The sequence below is a fragment of the Lissotriton helveticus genome, chromosome 5_1 (assembly GCF_964261635.1).
Source record: "Lissotriton helveticus chromosome 5_1, aLisHel1.1, whole genome shotgun sequence".
Lineage (NCBI taxonomy): Eukaryota > Metazoa > Chordata > Amphibia > Caudata > Salamandridae > Lissotriton > Lissotriton helveticus.
The window spans coordinates 226691582-226716199 of record NC_136065.1 but is presented as its reverse complement, the minus strand read 5'-3'; the positions used below and the strand labels follow the sequence as shown (position 1 = coordinate 226716199).

The 24618-nt window shown below is 44.8% G+C and overlaps 1 protein-coding gene across 1 annotated transcript in view; it reads right to left on the bottom strand.

The window, feature by feature from the left end:
- Window positions 1-16864: 16864 nt before the first annotated feature.
- CLIC3 (chloride intracellular channel 3) overlaps window positions 16865-24618 on the bottom strand; it is a 105837-nt gene continuing 98083 nt past the window's right edge. The window contains exons 5-6 of the mRNA XM_078642052.1: window positions 22313-22488; window positions 16865-19592 (exon numbers count right to left, since the gene is read on the bottom strand). Of these exons, the coding sequence (XP_078498178.1) occupies window positions 19431-19592; window positions 22313-22488 (338 nt within the window). The 3' untranslated portion in view covers window positions 16865-19430. The remainder of the gene's footprint in view (window positions 19593-22312; window positions 22489-24618) is intronic.

The following is a 24618-nucleotide window of genomic DNA, read 5'->3' as shown; positions in this document are numbered from 1 at the left end:
GCAGTGACTACAGACACTGAAGTTATAGAAACACACCGTATTGACACTCTGTCCGCTCAAGCAGCAGAGCTAGTCGCTCTGACCCAAGCCTGCATACACGCTAAGAACCTGAAAGTTAATGTTTACACAGATTCACGTTACGCATTTGGAGTCGTACACGACTTTGGAGTGCTCTGGCAGGAGAGAGGTTTCATGACTTCTCATGGAACCAAGATTCAGCATGGTCTCCTTATTCAAGCTCTGTTAGATGCCATACATTTACCGACATCTATTGCTATCATGAAATGCAAAGCACATACGAAAGTTACTGACACTATTTCCCAAGGTAATGATCTAGCAGATCGCACAGCCAAGCTTACAGCTCAGACTCCAGACATTTCAGTTAACCCGACACAGACACATACTCCAGATCCGACTACATGTATGACAGTTAAGGACCCCACTCAAGACGTCATAGATATCCATTCACATGTTACTCCCGATGAAATCAAGAAATGGTCCGAACAAGGAGGGGTCCAGACAGATCAGGGATGGGTAACGAAGGGTAGAGCCACATGGTTTCTCCCCGACTCTATGGTTCAAGTCATTATTAATACCGCACATAGTCCAGCACACTTAGGAGAAAAAGCCATGTTAGATAGTATCCAGAACATTTGGTTCAACAAGCATTTACGAGCTGCAGCTAAGCAGAAAGTCCGTACCTGTATGATATGTTGCCAGTTTAATCCAGGTAAAAGTGTCCCGGTGGAACAAGGTGGATTCCAGCCCCCTGACCACCCTTTTGAAGTCCTCCAGATGGATTATATTCAGATGGAGCGATGTCGAGGTTTCAAGTATGTCCTCGTAGTTGTATGCGCTTTGTCCAGGTGGACAGAGGCATATCCAGTCCCAGATTACACAGCCGCGACCACTGCCAAGCAGTTGGTTCGTGAATTCTTCCCCCGCTACGGACTCCCTAGAGTCGTATATTCTGATAACGGCCAGCCATTCTCATCCGAGCTTATGAAACATATTTCCCTTTTGTTAGGGTACCAGTGGAAGTTCCATTGTGTACGCCATCCTGAAGCAGCCGGTCTCGTAGAGAGACATAATCAGACCCTGAAAATCCGAATTGCCAAAGTATGTAAAGAGAAAGGTGTAGACTGGATAGTAGCTCTGCCAGTCGCTTTGTTTTATATGCGCATGGTCGCACATTCCAGATCAGGTCTGTCTCCGTACGAGGTCGTATTCGGCCGCCCCCCTAACATGTGGGGTACACCTAGACCCCGAAGTATTACCGATGTTTCAAGTAATATGCTGACAGATTACCTAGCTTCCTTGATGTCTGCCCTCAACTCTTGTCGTTCACAGGTTGCCGCCGCATTTCCAGACAATACCGAGGTGGCACCGCATGAAATCGTTCCCGGATGCATGGTTCTTGTGAGGAACTTTGATCGTTCAAGTCCGCTGGAGCCTCGCTGGAAGGAACCCAAACAGGTCCTCCTGGCCACCCGTACTGCCGTCAAGCTGGAAGGCAGGAAGGGCTGGGTCCATTTGTCACATGTGAAAAGATTTTTTGGATTGAAGTCTGTTACCAAGAACATTTCCGAGGATTTGAAAGACTGCCAAAGTACTATTCTTAAGGACTGTCGCGCAAAAGACTATGATACGAATCCCTCCCTGTTAGAGAAAACTCCGCAACAGGAGTATAAGCTAAAATTAAGGTCTAGTAAAATAAGTCAGCCAGTTTGATTGTCTAAGTCCTCCCCTAGGTGAAACGGTTAGACCGGTTTCTGACATGTATAAAATAGACCCCCATAGTGAGAGAGTTAGTCAAAACTCAATCCGATGTATCGTTTTTCTAAGTTTCATATTGTTTTTCAGCCTTATGTTTACCTGCACAGGTTATGCATTTTATTTGTATCTTCCAGTTCCTCATGTAAATACGTCTTCTATTGCTACAGTAGATCACACGTTTAGTGATCTGCCTCCTCATGAACTATCTTATCGTCTTGCTATGCGTAATAATTCCTTTATCCGCATGTTACATTATTCACACCAGACCAGCAATGCCACTAATTGTTGGGTGTGTGGTCGACTCCCCCCTTTCCAGACACCGAAGGGAGTTCTGCCACTCTTTCCTTATCCATTTTCACATAATGGTTCGTGTGGAGCATGGTCCACGTTAACGTCATCCTCAACAGATATGTCTTTTCTTAACAGTACATGTTTTCCAGACAAGCAAGGTTTTCCCCACAGAACAGGGTTAGATCTAGAGAATGACGTTTATAATTTAGGTAATTATTCTTCGAATTTCATGGTCCTGAATGTTCAGTCTGATTCTACTCCCGACTTACCTGCTATGTCAGTACTACCAGTCAAAGGTGAATTATGTGTCCGAAAGAATGGTTCCGTACATGTAGGACATAGTGATTGTACTACTATTGTCAAGTATAGTGACAGTAGGAAATCTATTTTCAAAGCTTCACGTCATTCCTATTTTGTTTGTGGTCAAACCGCATATGTTCGTCTGCCCCTCGATTGGGATGGTATCTGTTACATTGCCTTCCTACTGCCACCAGTTTTCCTAGCCCCACCTGACTATCATAGGAATTCCCACCTAGTACATACTAGACACAAGAGAAATCTCCCGATTGTCGATTATACTGAAACTGCTCTAGAGCAATACATAGACATCAATAAAGGTGTCTTTCCCTACTTAGGTACTGTCGTGAATAGTAAACTGATACGTAGATTAACCAGAACCCTCGAAACAGTAGTGATTGAGACTACTTCTGCTCTAAGTAACTTAACCGAAGAGCAATCCTTTATGAGAATTGTCGTGCTCCAGAATCGTCTCGTCCTTGACGTCATACTGGCCGATAGGGGCGGGGCCTGTAGAGTCATCGGATCTAGTTGCTGCATTTTCATTCCTAATAACGCGCCGTCTGTTTATTCAGCTATAACCAGACTCCATAAAATTGCCCATATGTTACACCAAGATCCAGGCACCTGGACATGGTCCGGTTGGTTCTGGAATATGATTTCCGCCTGGGGATGGAAAGTATTGTCTTTTCTAGGTATTGCAGTAGCGATCATATTCAGTTGCTGCCTCTGTATACAATGTGGCCCTGCGATTTGCGGCATTTGTGCTACCTCTTGTATTCCTAGTCCCAAGTCCCGTTCTAAATCCAGTTCCAAGAAAATTCGAGACGAGCAAATGATACTGTATGAAATGATAGATGGTATCATGAATATTGATGTTTCCTGATGGAAACGTAGTGACAAGGAGGGAATGTGGAAAAGTAAATTTTGCCATGTTCTGTGTCCCTACGTGTCCTCCATCTTATGTTATGTGTACATGATTAATATGCATATGTATTCCCCATGTTCGATTTAAGATGCAATTATAGTTGTGTCCATCTCTAGTATGCCAGTTTCCAGTTCTCGTGAATACTACGAATATCAGGCCTATGTAAAGTTACGTTGCCACGTTTCTCAGTGTGCACGTTATTTCATTGAAAAGTCCCCGTTTTCTAGGCCTCAAAAGGGCCCGGACACCAGATTCAGCTTCTGTCTCCTGAACCCTCGCTGAGGAGCGATACAGCCCCCACCTGTGTTCCTGACCCTTCACTTACTTCCTGCCTCACAGTGCCCGGCTCAGCCTGGCTTTGCCTCTGAGTCTGCCAAGAGTATGTTATGATTCTAGTTATCAGTCCAGCCCTCCTTCTCTGCATTCCTAAGCTACTGAATCGCATCAATAGTTTCCGTCATTGTCTAGCCTTTACGTCTCCATGTAAGAGAAATACTGTATTTATGGTCATTTAATATTCCTCAACACGCACTACATGTAGAATAATGCATGCACCAGTCTTAGAGTCTGTTAGCCTTTACCCCGATAACTTTTGGATTCTATCAACATGTTCTCTAAACATCAGATACTAGATATTGTTTAGGCACATGTCGCCCTGACTCTCCAGACTTCAGTCTCTGCTCCTAGCACAGAGTTCATAGCCCCCAGCTTCTCCTAATAACACGTCATTGTCAGTTTGCGCGCACCATTAGGTTAGAGGTCCCGGCTCCTTAGGTAGCCCCCTCCATGTTTCCGCCCCATTAATGACATATTCTATTACGTTTACATCACATGTCTATGTATACGCCTTGTTACACCCACTTTCACCCTTATCTTTCGCGACTGCTATTGACCACACCCACTGCTCCGCCTATTGTATTCACTGTAATGCAACTGTTTTAGTATATATGCTTGTGTACTGTTATTAAATGTTACGCCGATTCCTTTTCCCTAGCGCGCTCATTCCCTGTCCCCCCTGCAGGGCCCTGCCATCCTGTTCCCGTGCAGGTTGTCCTGTTCCTGTCCTTTATGCTGTATTAAACCTGCAAACTCCTACTACCTCGAATCTTGACTCTTATTTATTGAGCTATCTGTTATTATTAGGTCCAGTCAAACCTAGATCCGGTATTATTTATTTATATACCACAGATCCACATTTGCCCATCATACATCAGCGGTGTCCGCCACAAACAAAAGGTGGTGGGGCGGGTGGAGGGACCACGGGGGGAGAGCAGGAGGGGGAACGCGTGAGGAGGGAGTTTAACAATAAAAAAAGAAAACTTACCAGAGGCTGCCAGCCGCCTCCCACGCAGCGGTTTTCTTCTTTCCACTTCCTTGTCCCAGCATGCACTGGGGCAGCATTACAGACTCCCCGTGCCATCCCCGCACTGCTCTAATACTGGGAGAACAGTGTGGGGATTGGCCTGAGCGGGCAGCTTTGATACTCTGCTCTGGACAGGGAGTCTGTGCTGTTTTTACAACTCGACTGTTCAATACAGACCGGTTGCAGAAACCTAAGTGCGTAATTGTGTGTTTGGCCGGCCAAACACACAACGCACTTATAAGTGTACAAACCAGTCCCCCTCCCTCCTTTTATGGCACTCCTCGCACACGCTGGCTCAGAGCTGGCAAATGAAAAATAAAACAAATATAGCATATCTTTTTATTTTTCAGGTGCTGGCTCTGAGCCAGTGGGGTGACGCTCCTCCACCGTTGCGGAGTAGCTGCCCCCTTCATGCATGCACAGTTTGTATTGTTTAGAGCGCTGAAATGTGGCACTATAGTAGAGAGATAATGTCTGAAATAGACAACTGCAGCTTTCCAGAGAGCTGGGAAAAAACACGAACAACGTTAGGTTATCTGCACTTGGTCCATCATACATGTACAGTTTGTAATGTTTTCAGCATTGAAGCATGGCACTCTGGTGGAAACTGAAATCAAAGACGGCAACTTTCCAAAGAGGGCTTGTATGTCTTACTTCTTTGGATGCACTCAAAGCCATACTAAGGGGCTTATTTACAAGCCCCTTGAGCCACTTTCGCGTCACTTTTCCCATGTTAAAAGTGATGCAAAAGTGGCGCAAGGGTTTGTAAATCTGCCCCCAAGTGCCTTTAGGGAGGAGTCTGGATTCCAAATTAGTTTAAACAAGCACTGGAAATGCAATAGGTCTCGCACCATTAGAGTTAGTGCTTTTAGAATTGTTTATGGGTTTTTTTTGTAAATGTTTAGCATTTTTGTTTCCTGTAGCCAATGCTAAAGAATTACAAATAAAAAAAGCCATAAACATTTCTTAAAGCTCTAACTGAAATGGTCTGAGACCTATTGCACTGTGTGAGGGTGAGGGGTTGAGGATGAGTGAGGGTGAGGGTGAGAGTGGGTGAGGGTGAGTGAGGGTGAGGGGTTGAGGGTGAGTGAGGGTGAGGGGTTGAGGGTGAGTGAGAGTGAGGGTGAGTGAGGGTGAGTGAGGGTGAGTGAGGGTGAGGGGTTGAGGGTGAGTGAGAGTGAGGGTGAGTGAGGGTGAGGGGTTGAGGTTGAGGGTGAGGTGTTGAGGGTGAGTGAGGGTGAGGGTGAGTGAGGGTGAGGGTGAGTGAGGTGTTGAGGGTGAGTGAGGGTGAGGGTGAGTTAGGGTGAGGGGTTGAGGGTGAGTGAGAGTAGTTGAGGCTGAGTGAGGGTGAGTGAGAGTGAGGGTGAGTGAGGGGTTGAGGGTGAAGGTTTGAGGGTGAGGGTGAGCACACAAGCTTAGGAGTATGTCTTAGCACAACTTGCCCTCACCAATCACCTTTCACTTCTCAGGGCCTATGGACTTTCAAGGCTACAGATAGCATCTGCCATGTGCCTTAGAGGAACATTTATGTTTTAAAAATGTATTTGACAAATAATTATCGATCCATAGTTCAGCGCCGGCGAGATTATGCATTTTTGATATTTTTTGTTGCTGCACAGGCACTCGTGAGCATCATCTTTACCAGACTATACTATGGGTGGGCCGAGAGTTAGGCAGTCCAGGATCTGGGTGTTGCCATTTTAGAATGGCCCCTTACTTGCCAACTGATGGAGAATTGTTGGGTGGTCTCACTACTACTCGCTGATCTTGTAATTCATGCTCTAATACAAATGAACACTAAATAGCTTTTTATTCACCATCTCAGCAAGAGGCCAACAATTGAATAAGCAGAGTGTGAACCCTTCAGTGAACAGCACCAGTGTAAGTTGTGGATGACTTGAGGATTGTCGCTCATATTTTAACAGATTCGTAACTATTTCACATACATCTTTTTAGTACGAAAGATTCGCTGTTTTTTATTTTCTCATCTCTGATGCATTTTACTTGTTTCTTTTCATTCCTGCATAAACCATAGAGCCAACTCGGCACAAACGTGTTATAATGTGGTCAGAGGGAGGGGCACTAGATGACGAGATGTGGACTACCGCCACATTATGCAAGCTTGCCAGAGCCTCTGTGCCTTGTGGTAAACTACAGCTGTTCTTGAAGTGCTCAGAGCTGCTTCTTCATTCAACGTAAGCCATCGCTTCACTCCAATGAGAGCATCTGAGCATCCTGAAATTGACGTCCTTTGCATAATAAAAGTGTTTACATACCTCAAGCTTCTTTCTCTAGGATTCTTTCTGTAGGATTTCCTTCTGTTTCCTGCTCAATGGTTTCTTCAATGAAATGTTCTTAATTGCTTGTTTCTTTGCTGATTTTTTGGAGAGCAGAACTAGAGCACAGCTTGTAGCTACTCCTTTCAGTCTTTCGTCATATTTCAGTTACTGGTGCGTGTACTGCATCATTGAGGCACACGGCCCTGGTGCTGGGTGTGCAGGGTCGATTTTTACATTGACACAAACATGGGAAATAAGTGGTGCAAATTGAAATTATACTGTTTTCGTGCATGCTATTTAAAAAACAAAAATACGCTATTCCCTCAAAGTTATTACCAGCAAAATAACGAGAGTGTAGTTTGCACAAAGCTCTAAAATAGCACTGGAAACAAAGACAACAAGTGAAAGCAAGTTGCGGTAAAGCGGGTTTGGGCTTTCATTTAATGTTATTCCCGAAATGTGCTCCAGGCAACACGTTAATCTCTTTGTACGTCGTGTTTGTGCTGCATATTTGGAGGCTTGACAATAACATGCTAGTTGGGGCTGAGCAACACCAAAATGGTTAAAGGGACTGTAAGAAGGGACGGTGCAAGGAAAACAAACTGCGAGGGGCGGAAGGAAGGAGACAATGTAAAAAAAATTCAAATGAAAAGAAGCGAGACGGGTCAATTACATGTTCCCTCCAAGCGCGCAGAGCAAGAAAGTCAGCACAAACAAACGGTGCGAAGAGGTGGCTCAACATATAACGATGCCGACTTTGGAGAAGGAGAACAGGGTTCGAGCCTCAGCGTGGGCGGCATCATTAATTATAAATTAAATAAACTGAGATCTCCTGCATATTAAATATAAATAAATAAACAGCGTGCGTGGGGTGAGGGCAGGAAGCTGCCAGCTATTTAAAAAACAAAAATACGCTATTCCCTCAAAGTTATTACCAGCAAAATAACGAGAGTGTAGTTTGCACAAAGCTCTAAAATAGCACTGGAAACAAAGACAACAAGTGAAAGCAAGTTGCGGTAAAGCGGGTTTGGGCTTTCATTTAATGTTATTCCCGAAATGTGCTCCAGGCAACACGTTAATCTCTTTGTACGTCGTGTTTGTGCTGCATATTTGGAGGCTTGACAATAACATGCTAGTTGGGGCTGAGCAACACCAAAATGGTTAAAGGGACTGTAAGAAGGGACGGTGCAAGGAAAACAAACTGCGAGGGGCGGAAGGAAGGAGACAATGTAAAAAAAATTCAAATGAAAAGAAGCGAGACGGGTCAATTACATGTTCCCTCCAAGCGCAATGCCGCTGCCAGCAGCGGCAGAGCAAGAAAGTCAGCACAAACAAACGGTGCGAAGAGGTGGCTCAACATATAACGATGCCGACTTTGGAGAAGGAGAACAGGGTTCGAGCCTCAGCGTGGGCGGCATCATTAATTATAAATTAAATAAACTGAGATCTCCTGCATATTAAATATAAATAAATAAACAGCGTGCGTGGGGTGAGGGCAGGAAGCTGCCAGATATGGAAATACCAGCATCAAAGAAAACAAGACGGAGGGAAGAGAGGGGAGAGGGGAGGGGGGAGGAGAAATGCGACACGGCGGGAAGGGGCAGGCAGGATGACTCAGGGGAGGGGGCGGAGCGGGGCAGAGCAGCATGTGGGTGTGAAGAAGCCGGGCCTTTGAAGTGAAGCTAAGCTTCACTTCAAAGGTGTCGGAGGAATGCGGGCGGCTGTGCACGCGCTTTTAAGCTCAATGCACATGCGCATTGAGCTTAAAAGTCACGGGCACTGCAAGGAATCGCCACGATTCCTTGCAAGTTAGATAAAGAGTAGATGAGCCCCTATAGTCTCGCTTGCTCGATGCGCATGCGCATCGACAGGCGAGACCTAAAAAGGCAGTCTGTATGGGGGTAGGGCCTGTGTAATCTTTGCAATAGCAGGCTGAGTCCAGAGCTTTGCTTGGATCTCTACTGACTTTTAATATTTATGGATGTCCATTCCAAGGGTACCTTCAGATCTCTTTCTTTTTAAAATCCCACTACTTGTGGACGTTCTTTTCAAAGACCTCCATATATGGGGTCGGCTAGATATTTCTTAAATGTGTACAGTCAATTGCCTCAAAATGAACTTCTTACAATGCCATCTCTAGGATGTCAGGGTTCTTCTACTTCAGATACCAAAGCTGGGAGTTGCACTGATCCAGAGAATAGCTATGGCCTTTAAATGGCATGATAAACCTCCCACCGTGACCTAAGCAGTGTTGTACCGTTCTCCTTAGAAGAGCAGGTCTGGGGTCCCAAATGTAGCCGGGCCCAGCTTGTCCCGGCATTGGATTGGATCTCTGCTCCCGCAAAACCCTGGGTCTGACTAGAACAGCTTGTGCGTCAAGTCCCATTTAAACATTTGCTGTGATTGCCGCTCTGCAGCCTCTCTTCTGCTGGCACACTGTTATCTTCCACCCTGTCCACTCTACACCACCGGAGACAAGCTGCCTGTATGTGTCAGTTCAAGCTGTACCGGGATTGCCCCCTGGAATATTAGATCGACGGTTCCGCAAATGGGAAAGGGGAGGCCACCTCATTCTTCAAGACCTATATGCTAACATGGTACCCAAGACTAGAGATCAGTGTGCGACCTACTTTTCACCACATCATACCTATTTGTATAGAGTTACTCAGTTGATCCATTGGGCTCACCAGACCGCCCCGTCCAGGGAGGTGCACTGGAGACACACTTGTTAGAGGATATTCTGAAAGGAGGAGACAAAAAGAAAGGGATTTCAGGGCATATTATCAAGAACGGCATTAAAATTATCGCCGGTTCAGCAGAAACTGCAGCTAAATCGGCGATAATGGGCTTGATAATATGCCCTGGAGAATTCTAATAGAAGCCATGTTCGCACTAGAACATGGACTTCTATTTGAATTCTCAAAGGCATATTATCAAGCCCATTATCGCCGATTTAGCGGCAGTTTTCTGTCGCTAAACCGGCGATAATTTTTAATGCCCTTCTTGATAATATGCCCCTTCAAGTTTTTACAGAACACTAGAGCGCCCTGTAGATGTGACTAAGACAAGTTATATTATACAATGGGCGACTGACCTGGGCATTGAGATCAGTGAGGGAGACTCGGGCACCATCTGGCAGCGGGCAGCAAGTCCTCCATATGCATCCAATACAGGGAGAGTGCTTGCAAATTGCTCATGGGCTGTTATTTCACCCCGGCCTGCAGTGCTTACTTTGTGCTGGTGCCTTCCGGTGCTTAGCACTGGCACTTATTCATCAGGGCCGGGTCTAGACCGAGTGCCAAATTACATCAACCACTACAGAACGTATGCCACAAAAATATAATGAGCTGTATGTTCTGTCTCCACTCTCTCCGGTGAAGAGTGCTTAGCTAATAATAAATGCATGCCTGCCCTTCAGTTAGTACTGCCAGTGGGCGTGCCACCGATTGGGCTGGATTTGGTCCTGACTTTGGGTCTGTGCTGTGCAGCCGCGTGCGTAACCTACAACGCAGCCGCCAGCCGTGCCAGCCTGTCTGCCTGCCACTTGGCCTGACTATCCCACATGATGGGGATGAGCAATAGTTGTTGTTGGGGGTTCGACACTCGAAGGCACATATTTAGGGCCTCATTGATGAGGTCCCTTGCACTGCCGGAACGTCACTTTTTGTGACATTCTGTGGCATAGGAGCCTGCTCCATATTTACGTGGCAGCACTAAGCCACTTTTTTTGGCTTAATGCTTAATGGCTCCCTTTAACACAGATTTCTGAGTTAAAGGGGTGTGCAATGGGTGTTGCTGAAGGCAGCACCAAAAAGTTACGCCTCCCCAGGGAAGCCGTAAGGGAGGCACAACGAGGAAAACTATCTTTATTTCTCCTTGTTTTTCCTTTCACTATGTGTGCTGCATTCTGCAGCACATATAGAAAGAGGAGAAAGCCTCTTTTGATTGTTTCTGTGCGGGAAGATTTCCCTTCCTGCACAGAAATAATCATCCCCGCAACGTAGGCACCCTTGCACCATGGTGCAAAGGTGCCTGTGTTGGTGCACAGCAGCCCATTGTGCACCAGCGCATGGGAAAAGGACAGGAATGCAGCGTATCTGATAAATACGCCACATTCCTGCCCTTCTCTTTTACCATAGGGCATTGCAGCAGGAAGGCCAGCGGCGCTGACCTATGGTAAAACCTCATAAATGAGGCCCTTAATGTCTGGTAATCACCAAACGTTGGAAACATGTTTCATCAAATCTCTGAAATCCTACAGATCAAACTCACCCCTGCACCCCTTACAGGCACTCTTGGGGTCGCCAGACTTAGAGGGACTACGTTAATTACACATTGTTTGGTAGCAGCACACTTGCAATTGTGGTGGGCAAAGAGCTGGGATATTTACGATATGTGCACCCATGGGGTTTGGTAGCCAATGCAGGTCTTATGGGTCGATACAGGGTGGAGCTGGTATGAATTCGGGGAAGGTAGGGTTAGGGTACGGATGTGTCTGGTCTGCAGAGAATGTGGTTGTCGGGGTTCCCTGTTCCCCCTTTCTGAGCAGCGGTTTACTCAGGAATCACAACATGTACTCATTGCTATATTATTTTCTTCTTGCCTAGTTGTTATGCCCTGTAATGTTCGCTCCTGATAGGAACAAATATTGTTTATGTTTGTGTAATCTGTTTCTTTTCTTTTCTGATACCTTGAAAATAAAGTTATCAAAAAAGAGTGTTGTGTGGCTGCACTCCAACCCCAATCCTGCCTCTCACGAACAGTGTGATTGGCAGTGGGAGTGTCTTATATCATGCCATGGATGCAAGGAATGTCGGGATTTACCACCATTATGCCAGGGTCAATATCGAACCAAAGGCCCACATTATCATGTCCTGGTAGACCACTATTTGCATGTAATTCCTACCATCATACCAAAGCCAACCTTATAACAGGGGTGGGTACCATTTTGCAAGATTGCCACACTATATGCCAGGAAATACTACAATCACATGAGAGCCTATTTAAAGGGTGGGCACCAACAAACCATGTATGCCCACAATGTGTCAGCAATTTCCACCACCAGATTTGGCCAAGAGTGGGAGTTTTTATGCCATGGATGCCCAGAATATGTTAGCAATTGCCAGCTTTATGCTAAGAACAGTATTATACCAGGGTGCACAACCCCATTCCCACATGTACGCCCATAATATTTCAATAATGCAGTCTTTGTGCCGTGGTCAGCATTGAACCAATTATGAGCACCATTATGCTACAGATACCCCTTATATTCAAGGAATTGCCACCATTATGTCAGGCTCATAATTTTACCAATTGCAGGTACCATCACATCGTGGATTATTACAGTATGGCAAGAATTATCACCCATATGCCTGGGCCATAATTTTACCAGGGGGTGGCACTATCATGCATGGATGCCCACAATAAACCAAGAATTACCATTAGGCCAAGTCCCGCATTTTCCCAGGAATATGTACCATCATGCCAGGAATGCCCTTTTTACTAGGGGTGGGCTCCATCATGTAGGAAGTTAAGTGATAGGTCCTATCAGGTTGAGTGGTGTAGGGTGCCTATCTTGTGAGATGACATTAGGGGTTGGATGAGAATTTGAATTATAGGCCCCATGACTATGTGCCGGGAAAAGAGAGAGAGAGTTCATCTGCTTATGGAAAGTTTCAATTGGCTTGACTTGTTGATTGATTTTAATGATTGATTTTAAAACTTATATAGCGCGTACTGTCACCCCAAGGGTATCCTGGCGTTTCAGACTGATAAACAGAACCAAGATGGCATAGGTCACAAGCAGAGAGCAAGAAGAAGGGAACGGAGCTAAGCCTTGGGGAAAAGCCAGGTTTTCAGGTTCCTGCGAAACTCTAGCAGGGAGCTGAAATGTCTAAGGTTCTGGGGAAGTACATTCCACAGCCGAGCGCCAGCCACACTGAATGCCCTTCCTCCTAGCCTAGACCGTTTGAATCTAAGAACCATAGGGCATATTATCAAGGACAGGCGATACATTATCGCCGCTTTTATCGGCAGGAAACTGCCGATAAAGCGGCGATAATGGCCTTGATAATATGCTCTATGAATTCCAATCGAAGCCCATGTTAGATGTGAACACATCTAACATGGGCTTCGATTGGAATTCATAGAGCATATTATCAAGGACAGGCGATACATTATCGCCGCTTTTATCGGCAGGAAACTTCCGATAACGCGGCGATAATGGGCTTGATAATATGCTCTATGAATTCCAATCGAAGCCCATGTTAGATGTGAACACATCTAACATGGGCTTCGATTGGAATTCATAGAGCATATTATCAAGGCCATTATCGCCGCTTTATCGGCAGTTTCCTGCCGATAAAAGCGGCGATAATGTATCGCCTGTCCTTGATAATATGCCCCCATGAGTAGGCCAGCACTGGAAGAGCGGAGCTGCTTTGTAGGTCGATACCATGAGAACCTTTCCTGCATAGGAACAGGGCCTAACTCATGTACTGCTTTAAAAACCAGGCAGAGGGATTTAAAATGAACCCGTTACATCACAGGCAGCCAATGCAGCTCTCTAAGAGCCTGTGTTATAGAGGAGCCACGTTGCCTGCCAAGGGCCAGTTTAGCTGCTGTAGACTAGATTCTTTGAAGCCCCTGCAGAATGTATAATGGGGCCCCCAAATACAGGGAATTGCAGTAATCCAGCCTGCTACCTACTGTACTGCTTACTACCAATGATCGCACCTCTTTGGGTAGTAGAGGGAGTATTTTACGCAGCATGTGTATTAAGGCAAAACAGACATTGGCGGTCTTACTTGCCTGTGATTCCATCTGGAGATCATTGTCAATCAATACCCCCAGATTACGTACCTTACTAGCCGGAATTAGTGGTTCCTCCTCTGGGGTAAGCCTAAATTCCGAAGGGAATTGTCTGGATAGCCTGCCAGAGGAGCAGTAAAGCACCTCGGTCTTTCCAGAGTTGAATTGTAGGGAATTCCTTCTAAGCCAGTCAGTTGTCCGCCGCATGCATTGCTGGAAAAAGTCCAGAGATACTGCATTCTCACCTTCCAAAGAAAATGCCAATTGCGTATCATCCGCATAGTTGACTAGGCAGAATCCGGCGGACTTTATAATGAGAAGCAGGGGCTGCAGATAAATATTAAATAAAATAGGGCTAATCGCAGAACCCTGCGGCACCCCGTGAATGACTAGTGATTTACTAGAAGAGAATGGAGCTAGTGTTACCAACTGATGTCGTCCTGCTAGATAAGATTGTAACCATTGCAGGGCCCGACCTTTCACTCCTAGCTTCTTTAATCTTTCCAGTAGGATGAGATGGTTCACCGTGTCGAATGCGGCCGACATATCGAGAAGCACTAACACAGTGGCATTCCCGTTGTCGGCACGCATCCGCAGGTTATCCAACATTGTGACCAGGGCCGTCTTCGTCCCATGACCTGGGCGGAAGCCAAATTGATCTTTATCAAGCATGGAGTTCTCCTCCAAAAAACGCGACAATTTCCTACTCACTGTTTTTTCTAGGATTTTCACCGGGTTGGGTAGTTGAGAGATAGGCCTGAAATGAGCCGGTACCAACGGGTCCAGGGAAGGCTTTTTGATCAGTGGAGTCACCGCCGCCAATTTCCAGTCCTCCGGGACCACTCCTTCCTCCAGGGACTGGTTACATATCTGCCTCAGCCAGGGAAGAGTGTCTCAGCCAGATGACTTCCATATTTTGGAGGGGAAGGGATCATACGGGGAACCTGAGGAAACGCTCTCCACCAGACTGTCAAATTCAACTTTAGTGAGAGTTTGGAATTTATTCAAAGATACCAGTTGTTGTTGATCTTCGGCTCCCAACTGTCCAGGGTTTAGTTGTTCAGCCTTGTTGCTAACCTGGAGAGTATCCACGATCTTAGCGATCTTATCCTGGAAGTATATATCGATTTCATCGCATAGTTTTTGAGATGCTGCCACTTTATTGTCCATGCATTTAGGGGCGGACAATGCCTTAGTGATTTTAAAGAGCGCATTTGTCCTATTTGATGCCTGAGCAATTGAACTGGCATAGAAATCTTCCTTGGCCTTAAAGATGCACTCTTTATAGAGCAGTTGTCTCCGTCTTAGATCCATGTTATCTTCCTCCGCATACCCCTTCCTCCATTTCCTCTCCGCCTTCTTGCGGAGCAAGCGGAGCTGTTTCAGCTCTTTATTAAACGAGGGCGCCGTAGCCTTCCTCCTATTTTTTATCTTCTTCATGGGGATTACCTGGTCTAAAATAGTAGATACATAGTTGGTATAGGCTTTGTAGTTCACTTCTACGGCTAACATGGGATCAAAATATGTGGCCTCTGGATAAAATACTGAGGTTCTTGTCTGATCCAGTTTTGCCCATTCCCTACCTATCCTATAGGACCTTTGCTGACCTCCACTATCCCTCGAGTGCGCCATCCTGATACTAAATTGGACTACATAATGGTCCGTCCAGCTCTGAGGTGCTATGTTTAATACCCTCGTTATGGCCTGATTAGAGAATAGCAGATCAAGGACATGCCCCCCTTCATGTGTCGAGCTTTCCACCATCTGAGTAAAATCCAGATTTATGCATGTATGTCTCAGATCTCTCAAATGGCTATTAGTCTTCCCATCTTCCCAGAGAGTAAAATCTTCAAGAATAATCATTCTAGAGTGAGCCAACGTAAGGTTAGTAATAGTATCACACAAATTCTGATAGTCTGTGGCGCCCCCAGGAGGCCTATAGCATAGCAATCCAGTGAGTAGGTTCCCACTTAAGGAGTCTAAAATCCAGCTCCTCTCTAAAAAACACTCCCACTCCCCCTCCTCTGCCCGTGGCTCTAGGCTTGAAGAATTTTATAGCCACTAGGGCAGACAAATCCCAATACAACAGTAGACTCTGCGTTCGCCCATGTTTCTGTTAAAAACAGTACATCAAGCCCCATATCCCCAATCAGCTCTGAGACCTCTGTAGCGTACTTCACGATTGACCGGCTATTAATCAGTCCTCCCATAAGAGTCTTTCCATCAACTCTTAAGGAGGCCGTGGCCGAAATGCCCTCTATCTTTCCCAGCTTCAGGAGTCGTTCTTTACCATATGTTATCCGCCTTTGGCCAGTTTCCAAACGGGCAGCAATTTCTGCGCCGCGCGCCTCTGGGGCGCAGACGGGCTTGCCTCTGGCACGCCTCCGGCACGCCATCGGCGCGCCCGCTGCGCGCTCGAGCTGCGCACTTGCATTTCCCCCTTTAAGTATGCTGGGCATACTAATACATAATATATGAATCCCATTAGTTGTAACATGGCTGTGAATAATGTTTGCCGCGTTCCAGAATAAGTTATCTTGGCACCTATATGGAGTCTAGTGATTACTGTGTGGAAATGAGTGATTATTTAGGTTCCCAAAGGCACCAGTACCTCCTCCCAAAGAGGAGGTACTGGTGTATTGTGCTCTTTGGCACAGTGCCTGGGAGTAATAGCACTTTCCCATGGCGTCCACATAGCCAGTGTGGAGATGTATATGTACAAAGGAATGAGGCAGGTTCCTCTCAAAGGTGGGTAGGGATGCAACAGGGTCAAACAAGTGTCAATCTCACTTTGATGATTTGTGACTTGCTGATCTCAGGTACTTTGTGAAATCTCCACAATCCCCAATACGCGGTCCTAATCATTTAATTGACATGCAAAATTGCTACAACTTTGTCCATCAGCAGTTACTAAAGGATAACTGGGAAATGCCAATTAAAGGTTTAAGAAACCTGCCCTAAACTTAAATATATATTTATACTGTGCAAACTATGCATGGCATTTTGGTGGTTATTCGTAGCATAGCCATGCGTATTCAGCAGCAACATTCTTTTTAGCTATTTCAAGGCAAATTTGCTATTCTAGTTTCCATTATCAGACACAAAATCTTGAAACAGAAGTCTTCTTATACATTTTATTTATTTATTTACATTTCTCTAACATTCCCTCCCCCCACATATGATGGGTTACTAACTTCTGAATGCCACCTGGGAGGAAATCATGCACCAGAGGAGAGAGCATGGAATAAAAGCAAACAGTAGCAATGGAGGAGAGCCTGGATTGAGGAAGCAGAAAACAAATGCATTATAGGAAACATCATAAAAGGAGCTTCATTTGTCTACAACAGAAAAGTAAACATAAAATTCCAGGCAGTTTTTGAGAAAAAAAAGACAGTAAGGTGGAATGCTGTTGGGTGAACCTCAGTTATGGAGGGTTCTTGCGTTGGACACATGTTCATACGGCAAAGCTGTGGTGTGATGATATCAAGTCAGATGGTCAGATGTTTTCAATGGACCCTTCAACTGCAGACAACTCAACAGAAGACGGCCACCTTTGTCTGGCATGTGAACCACTGCCCCGCAAGAGTGGGTACTGTCTCTCGGAATAGACTATCCCTCTCCGGAGGTCTTGGCAGCCCTTGGCCATCAGTCTAAAGCTTGGTCACAGACTGACAGGGGCGCTTCTGGTAGGATCCTTATGGAGCATTACTCCAGACATCAGGAAGATACTCCACAAGCGACCTCCAAAACAATCCAGCCTGCTAGGCTTCAGGAAGCCCTCAGAAATAGCCTGTTCTCTCAACCCCATAATGCGTGGGGCGTACATTGTGAAAGACCTCGTGATGGTTGTTCCATGAGGACACAATTCTGGCACAGGAACTATTTGTGACTGAAACTGCCCTAAGCTCAGCTATCATTTGATATCAAATTCTGTAGCAGGGATGTTTGAGCCTCAAAAATGTGTAAATCTGTTGTAAATCCAGGGTGTACTTATTCTACGGGGACAACAAGTCGTATTGGTTTGGTCAGAAAGCCCTCTGCAACCTGACAGAAGTCAGCCTTGGCAATCACAGACCATCTGAGCCTATAAGTGTGACCATTATACTTGCATTTCTGCCTTTCATGGACTAATGGTGATGGGACAAAGACCTTACATTGTCTTTGCCCTGCACTACCAGCTTTTCAGAGGCCCTCACTTGTCAAAAAATGTCCCTATACCCTTTCAGACCAGCCAGCTCTTGTTATAATGTGACTCTCAAAGACAACTGAGGTGATGTCTTGTCACTCTTCTCCCCCTAAAAGTGGCTGGTCCCATTTTATTATGGCTTGTTTACTGCAGCATCCATTTTAGGGGTACTTGACCTGAATGCTAATAAGTTATGCCATATGACACATGGCCACTTCTTTGAGTTTACTTTCGGCCATACTAAAAAAATAATAATAAAGTCAGAACTCTACATGCGTGTTAAGTGTTTTCGTTGGATGATATGTGTATTTGTGTAGCGCTTACTATCCCAAGCAAGACTCCGAAGCCGGCTTTTCAAGAAGTAAAACTGTGAACGTTCTAAATGCTCTTTAAGTAATTGAAACACTGTTAACTACTGCTGATAATTATATAGATATATGTTATAAATAGAAATATTCTATATGTTCATAAATATGTCGTTGTGTGCTTAGCTCTCTGATTTTAAACTACAAGATTCTCAAGGAGGAGGACACGGGAAAGTACAGTGCTGGTAAAGTGAGCAAGTCAAATCTGGCCACAGAGTTCCAGTGGGAATTTGGAAGGTGTCAGTAGGACATTATATTGCATATATGTCCTCCTGAGTGACACTTAACTCACGTAAGCATAAGACAAATTAGCTGTGATCCATATCCTGATGTTTTGGATATTAGGATTAACTGTGTTTTCTTACTCCCAACATGAATATATATTTATTAAACCATTTGTTTGTTGCTAGATTTCTGTAATAATGATACCTGTCAATGGTATGGACACTACTCAGGTTCCCAGCTCAGATCTGCAATACAGGGTCTTCTCAGTGCTGGACTTACCTCGGGAACCCCAGAGAGCGTGCTGCGCATCATAGCTCAGATCTGTATTATGCCCCAAGAATATTCGGTGCAGTGGTGTAACATCTCCGTTTTGCCTGTAAACCCTAACTATACAACCCCACCACCAGCTTCTTTCTTCATTTGTATTTCAAATCTAGCCTGGGTAGTACAACCTAGAACCTATTGCTGGGACATGCAGGTGCCAGGGATTGGTGATGCTGAGTATTTGACAGAATGACAACAAGCAGATGACTAATGGGTCCATCAATATAAATTGCCACATAAGAGCAGATCATGGAATCAAAAGTTAGAAGGATTGCCACCTTTAGGTCTAAATCTAAATCAGGAAATATATTCTTGGTTCTGCATCTTGAGAATCACCGCATTCATTGATGGCTCGTTTAGGAATTATTTTGAGAGCCAAGAAGTCCAATTACTAAACTGACCAATCGAAGGACATGATGACATCAGCACTGAGTGCAAGCCTTCCTCCTTTGTTGTCTCTAGTGGTAACCCTTTGTTGTGAACACACACGTTAAATTCTGGCAGGTCGACAGGGTTACGTAAAGCACTTTGTCCAAAACGACGGAGTCCAGGGGTGAAAATTGGGGGGCGATGATACGCTAAGTGTTTATGCCATGGGCTTGACCACAGGCTGGTAGAATGCCAAGATCTCCTCCTTGTTGGGGCAGGTGTATTTAAACTCCTTTAACTCTGCAGCGTTGTTCATGTAGCGAGTGACACCCACCAGGTCCTTTGGGATCTCAAATTTCCTGAAGAATTTGCACACCGTCTGTAACAAAGGAAACACAAATTTGACTTTTAATGTTGTATGCAGTATATTAAACAATATCTTTGACAATTCTCAGCAACAGATATCTGACATTTTTAAAAACACAAACGTGATAAAACAGGCTACCAAAACGGCTGCAAAAACGGCTACCTAGAGTCCTATCAAGGCATGAAAAATAAAAAAAAATCCTGTTAAATTTTGAAAAGTTAACAGATTTTGCACTTCCGAAAGGATGAAAAGTTTATCAACTTGGTAAAAGTTTGCCTGCAGATAATAATACTTTCAAAAAATGACACGCAGAAAATATTTTCAACAAACTTTTTAATGAGAAATGTTAAAAGTGGTGTTTTGCAGGATTTTTTATCTTTTCTCCACAAAACCTACTTTTGTAAGAAGTATTTCTCACCATTTTAATTAACCACTTCCATGCTAATGACAAGGTCAGCTCGTCATGCAGTTTACTGGACCTGTGCTTATGACGAGCTGACCTTGTCATGAACAATGGGAATCCAATCTGGTCAGCACCCAGCGGGAAAAGCCTTAGCAGCCAAGGTGTTATTAATAAAAGATTTCAAGCTGTGCAACTGTTTCTGAAAGCTGTGCGTGTTTGTAAAATAACTTCAACAAGCTGGGGTGTGTGCTTGACGCTTATATTCAGATATTTTTTTGTTTCTATTGTGATAATAAGGGCGATTGTAGCTCTGGATTGTAGACCTATATAAAGAAATACAGGCAGTTAAAGCAACAATATCGCAGCAGGCAGAGGGCCAGCAAATAAGGATTAACAAGAATTGATGGAGGAGAACCTGGATCTAATGGCTGAATATGTACAATTTCAAGAGGTGCAGCAGAGTCAGATTCTATTGAACAGATACTGTTGTTTCCGTATCAGAACTAGATTAGAAGACTATGCAGCAAGTAAAATCTAAGGCCCAGATTAACAAACCCTTTATGCAGGGTTTGCATCAACAAACTGAGACCAACCGATGCAAAATGTTGTTTGGGTATTTACTTTCCAGCTTTACTTTCCAGAAAAGGAGCCCTAAAAAAACAGAGGGGCAGATTTACAAGCCCCTTGCGCCTCTTTTACGCCGGCGTTACGTCACTTTTGAGATGCAGCGGCGGCGCAAAGCCAGCGCCATGGTGCAGGCGTTCCAGCACAGGGGGGGGGGGGCGTTCCGGCGCAGGAACGCCTCCTAAAAGTGGCTGGGTGAAAGCTACAAGATATCCTCACTCAGCCACTATTAAGGCCATGCTGTGTCAAAACCCTGCGCCTGCTTGAAGCAGGCGTAAGGATTGACGCAGCATTTTAAGGATAGGGCAGCCCCGAGCCTTGCTGGCGCTGTGTCACGCTTGCAACGCAACTCCAGCAATGCGCCGCCTTTACGGCAGCAGATGCATCATGTATCAGTCCATTTTTGCCCCATGGTGCGCCGCATTGTAAATGCTGCGCATCCATGGTGGCGGAGCCGTGACGCACAATAACTGGCGCATCCCTGCTGTTATGCAGGGATGTGCCAGTTATTGTACATCTGCCCCAGAATGTATTGCTATGCACTACTTAGCATCTAGGTGGTGTTACATGGGTGGTACACGGGCGTTCCCATTCAACTAGCAATGTTTTTAAAGCAAATCCCTATATACTAAAAAGTAAGATTGGGATTTGCATTAAAAAATATGCCTCCTTGAGGCACATGTAAAGATTGAGAAAATGTTTCTTTTCTAGCAAAAAGTTGTACGTTTGCATGGGTGCTGTGAAATCAGCAAATATACAAAGTTCGAAAATGTTTTAACTTTGCTTAAGTATAGTATTTTATACAGAAAAGATACCAGTCCACCACAAAACCCATACTTGACATCACGCACACACTGTTGAGCTATAATGCAATGCTGCAACTCAGTGTGATGTGTGCCAGGGCTAGATGAGAGAGTAACAGAGTCATATCTTCTTAAACATGCTCACTCCATTTCACCTTTGGTTTCTGTGCAGTGTTGCATTAAAACTTAGTAAATCTGCTCCTAAGTGCCTTATGTACATATAGGCAGGTTGTAGATAGTGGGTGCAAATTTCAGACCAGCTTTTTTGCAACCGATCTTGTTATTTGAAGATGTACTAGTAGGAGCGTCACAAAATGAACATTTGAACATGTTTGCAAAACAACCTGCCTAATGAATATTAATTTGACCAGTCACACTTTGCAACCTCTGTGAATATCTGAATATGCAAGGGGGTGGCTTGCAAGTGACAGCAGACCACCATCTTTGCATTTGCTCTCCAAACAGAAAACATTTCTTTTTTTAAAGCAGTGCCTGCCCTTTAAAAGGACAGGTTCTGTTTTTAAAAACAATAATGTTAACCGTAGGACAACACACTGAGGGTGGGGATAATTCAGAGTAGCATTCTTAGGGCCAGGGTAAGACTGAAGAAGAAGACGGGATGAACAGTAGGGGTGGTGCGAAACAAGGTAGAAGGCTAGACAATGTGGGCAACTCAAACCCAATTGTGGACCTGCAAAAGTTGTGAGAGCACATTATACTGGAATAGTCAAGCATCTTGCAGGTCAGATCTGTGATGAATTGTCAGAGTGCTGTGTTCTGCCTTCTGCAGCATGCAAACTTCACCCCCCCCCCTTCCTTCCCTAATAATATAAGGCCAATAGCGGCAGTTCTAGTAAACCAGTGGTGGCCGACCAGCACGAAACCCAAAGATGGAATCTTACGTTCACAATGTGGAGTTTGGGTAGCAAGCTACAGTCAGGCAGAGTCAGTTGATCTCCATCCAGGAACTTCCTCCGGGATACGGTGATACCAGGGTTGGCGCTCACTTCATGCTCCAGAGGGGTGAGCAAGTGTCGGTCCAACATGAGTAGGGCCTTCAGCAGGTTCTTCTGCAGTGCTGAAAATGATCAGAATGAGTGGGGTGTTAGCTGCTGGATTTCACTGTTGTCTGCCCATGCAGGGGCCTTCTCAGAACAGACTGTTTGGAGGCTGAGATGTGTAAGTCAAAATGCAGTGAGCAACCACAAAGAGAAAATACTCCAAACTGGCCACTTCTCACCTTCTGTTGCTGAAGAAAATACTTTTTAACACTTCCCAAAAAGCTCCTAATAATTTAATTTATAAATGTCCAACATATTAACAGCCATGACGAATCTCATTGGTGCAGAACTGCTTACTATCATTGAATAGTCAAATTGTGTGCAGATGATGTGGTCTTGCAGATGTTTTTAACGAGTTGATGAAAATAGTTAACCAATAAATATTTCATTTCACATTAATAATGTACTTACTCAAAAAGCACTTTTGTCCAATACAATGTTCATGATATTTTACAGATCTGCATGCAAATGTCTGCAGACTATTTGCATTCAGGTTTCAGGTTTTAATGTCTTTATTTCGATGATAAAATCATAAAAGACAGTTTTGACAAAACATTTAAAAACAGTTTCAAAATCTCCACATTTTACGAAATCTTATAAAAAGTAGTTGTGTCTGAGTATTAACAACAAATATACAGTAGATCTAAAATCCACAGTTAAAAAGTTATTAAACCATTATAGAAGAGAAACAAGACATTAAATATGACAAATCTTAAAAAAAAAATAGATTAGCATTTGCTACCGAGCACTATACAATTTATACATTTTTTAATCATGTGGCAATTGAATTCCTTCTAGCTCTGATTGCCCATGCCCAACCTAAATATTTGGCCAAACATATCACGGTAAAATCAGATGTGTTTGTTTTTAAAGCCCATATTGCGTCCGAGGATTTTTTACAATGCATGCGTTTGAAAATGGGTTTTAGCCATTTTGAACGAGGTTCTCTATATTGAGGGCAGGCGAACAAGAAATGGCCCTCGGTTTCCTTGCATCCGGGGCAACGACTGCAGAGATTAGTAGAGTTATTGCCCCAAGATGAAGTAAAGGAATTAAGGGGTAATGAGCCCACCCGAAATTGATGGTACAATTTTTTGTCCATTGGCCTGGAGATAAGATCCCAGTATGTCTCACGGGCCGGATCCAATTTAAAGCTTAAAAAACGCCCCGTCAGATTTTCAGAACTAGAGGCGTGTACCAGAGAAAGGCGAGTTGAGGCCCAAAATAAACCCTTAAATTCCTTTTTCGAGGGGAAGTTGTTAGTACCTGGCGAGACCCACAGATGACTCAGGCCCATGTCACACAGGCTCTTTTTCACCGAGCGAAGCCAAGGGATTCGCTCAGAACCCCCAATAGCCTTCACCTCGGTTAGCTCCTTTGCAAAAAGGGCCAAATCCTCAGAGGTCCATAGGCGCCTCCAAGTGGACACTACTCTGTATCTTGCCATGTCCGTTATTGGAAGGCAACCCATGTCATGGCAAAGAGGGATCTGTGGAGTTGATTGGGGCAGCCCCACCAGGTTGCGAAGAAACCTACACTGAATTCTGTACAAGCTCGAGAGGTCCATGAAGCCCCATAACTCTGCTCCATAGAGTGTCGCAATACAGAAAAGGGGGTGGTGATGAACAGAGTGTCTGAATTAAGCAGACCACTCTTACCCAGTCCAAAGATCAGGGCTTGATCCATCACCGTTATTTATCTCACTGCCCCATCCCAGCTCAGAACCTGGCTATATGCAAATTAGTCTGTCCCTGGCCCAGTGCATCATGGGAACAGGGCAGACCAAACTACCAAGCCAATTCTTCACCAGAAAGGAGACAAGCTACCGGGGACCGGTTTCTGGCATTACAGCCTCTTCGGCCCGGCTTGCTTGAATCCTGATGGAGCAGTGAGAAAGGGACTCATGTCTGAGTATACCCTGCCACACCTATAGTGGCCAAAAACAATACAGAAAAGGGGGTGGTGATGAACAGAGTGTCTGAATTAAGCAGACCACTCTTACCCAGTCCAAAGATCAGGGCTTGATCCATCACCGTTATTTATCTCACTGCCCCATCCCAGCTCAGAACCTGGCTATATGCAAATTAGTCTGTCCCTGGCCCAGTGCATCATGGGAACAGGGCAGACCAAACTACCAAGCCAATTCT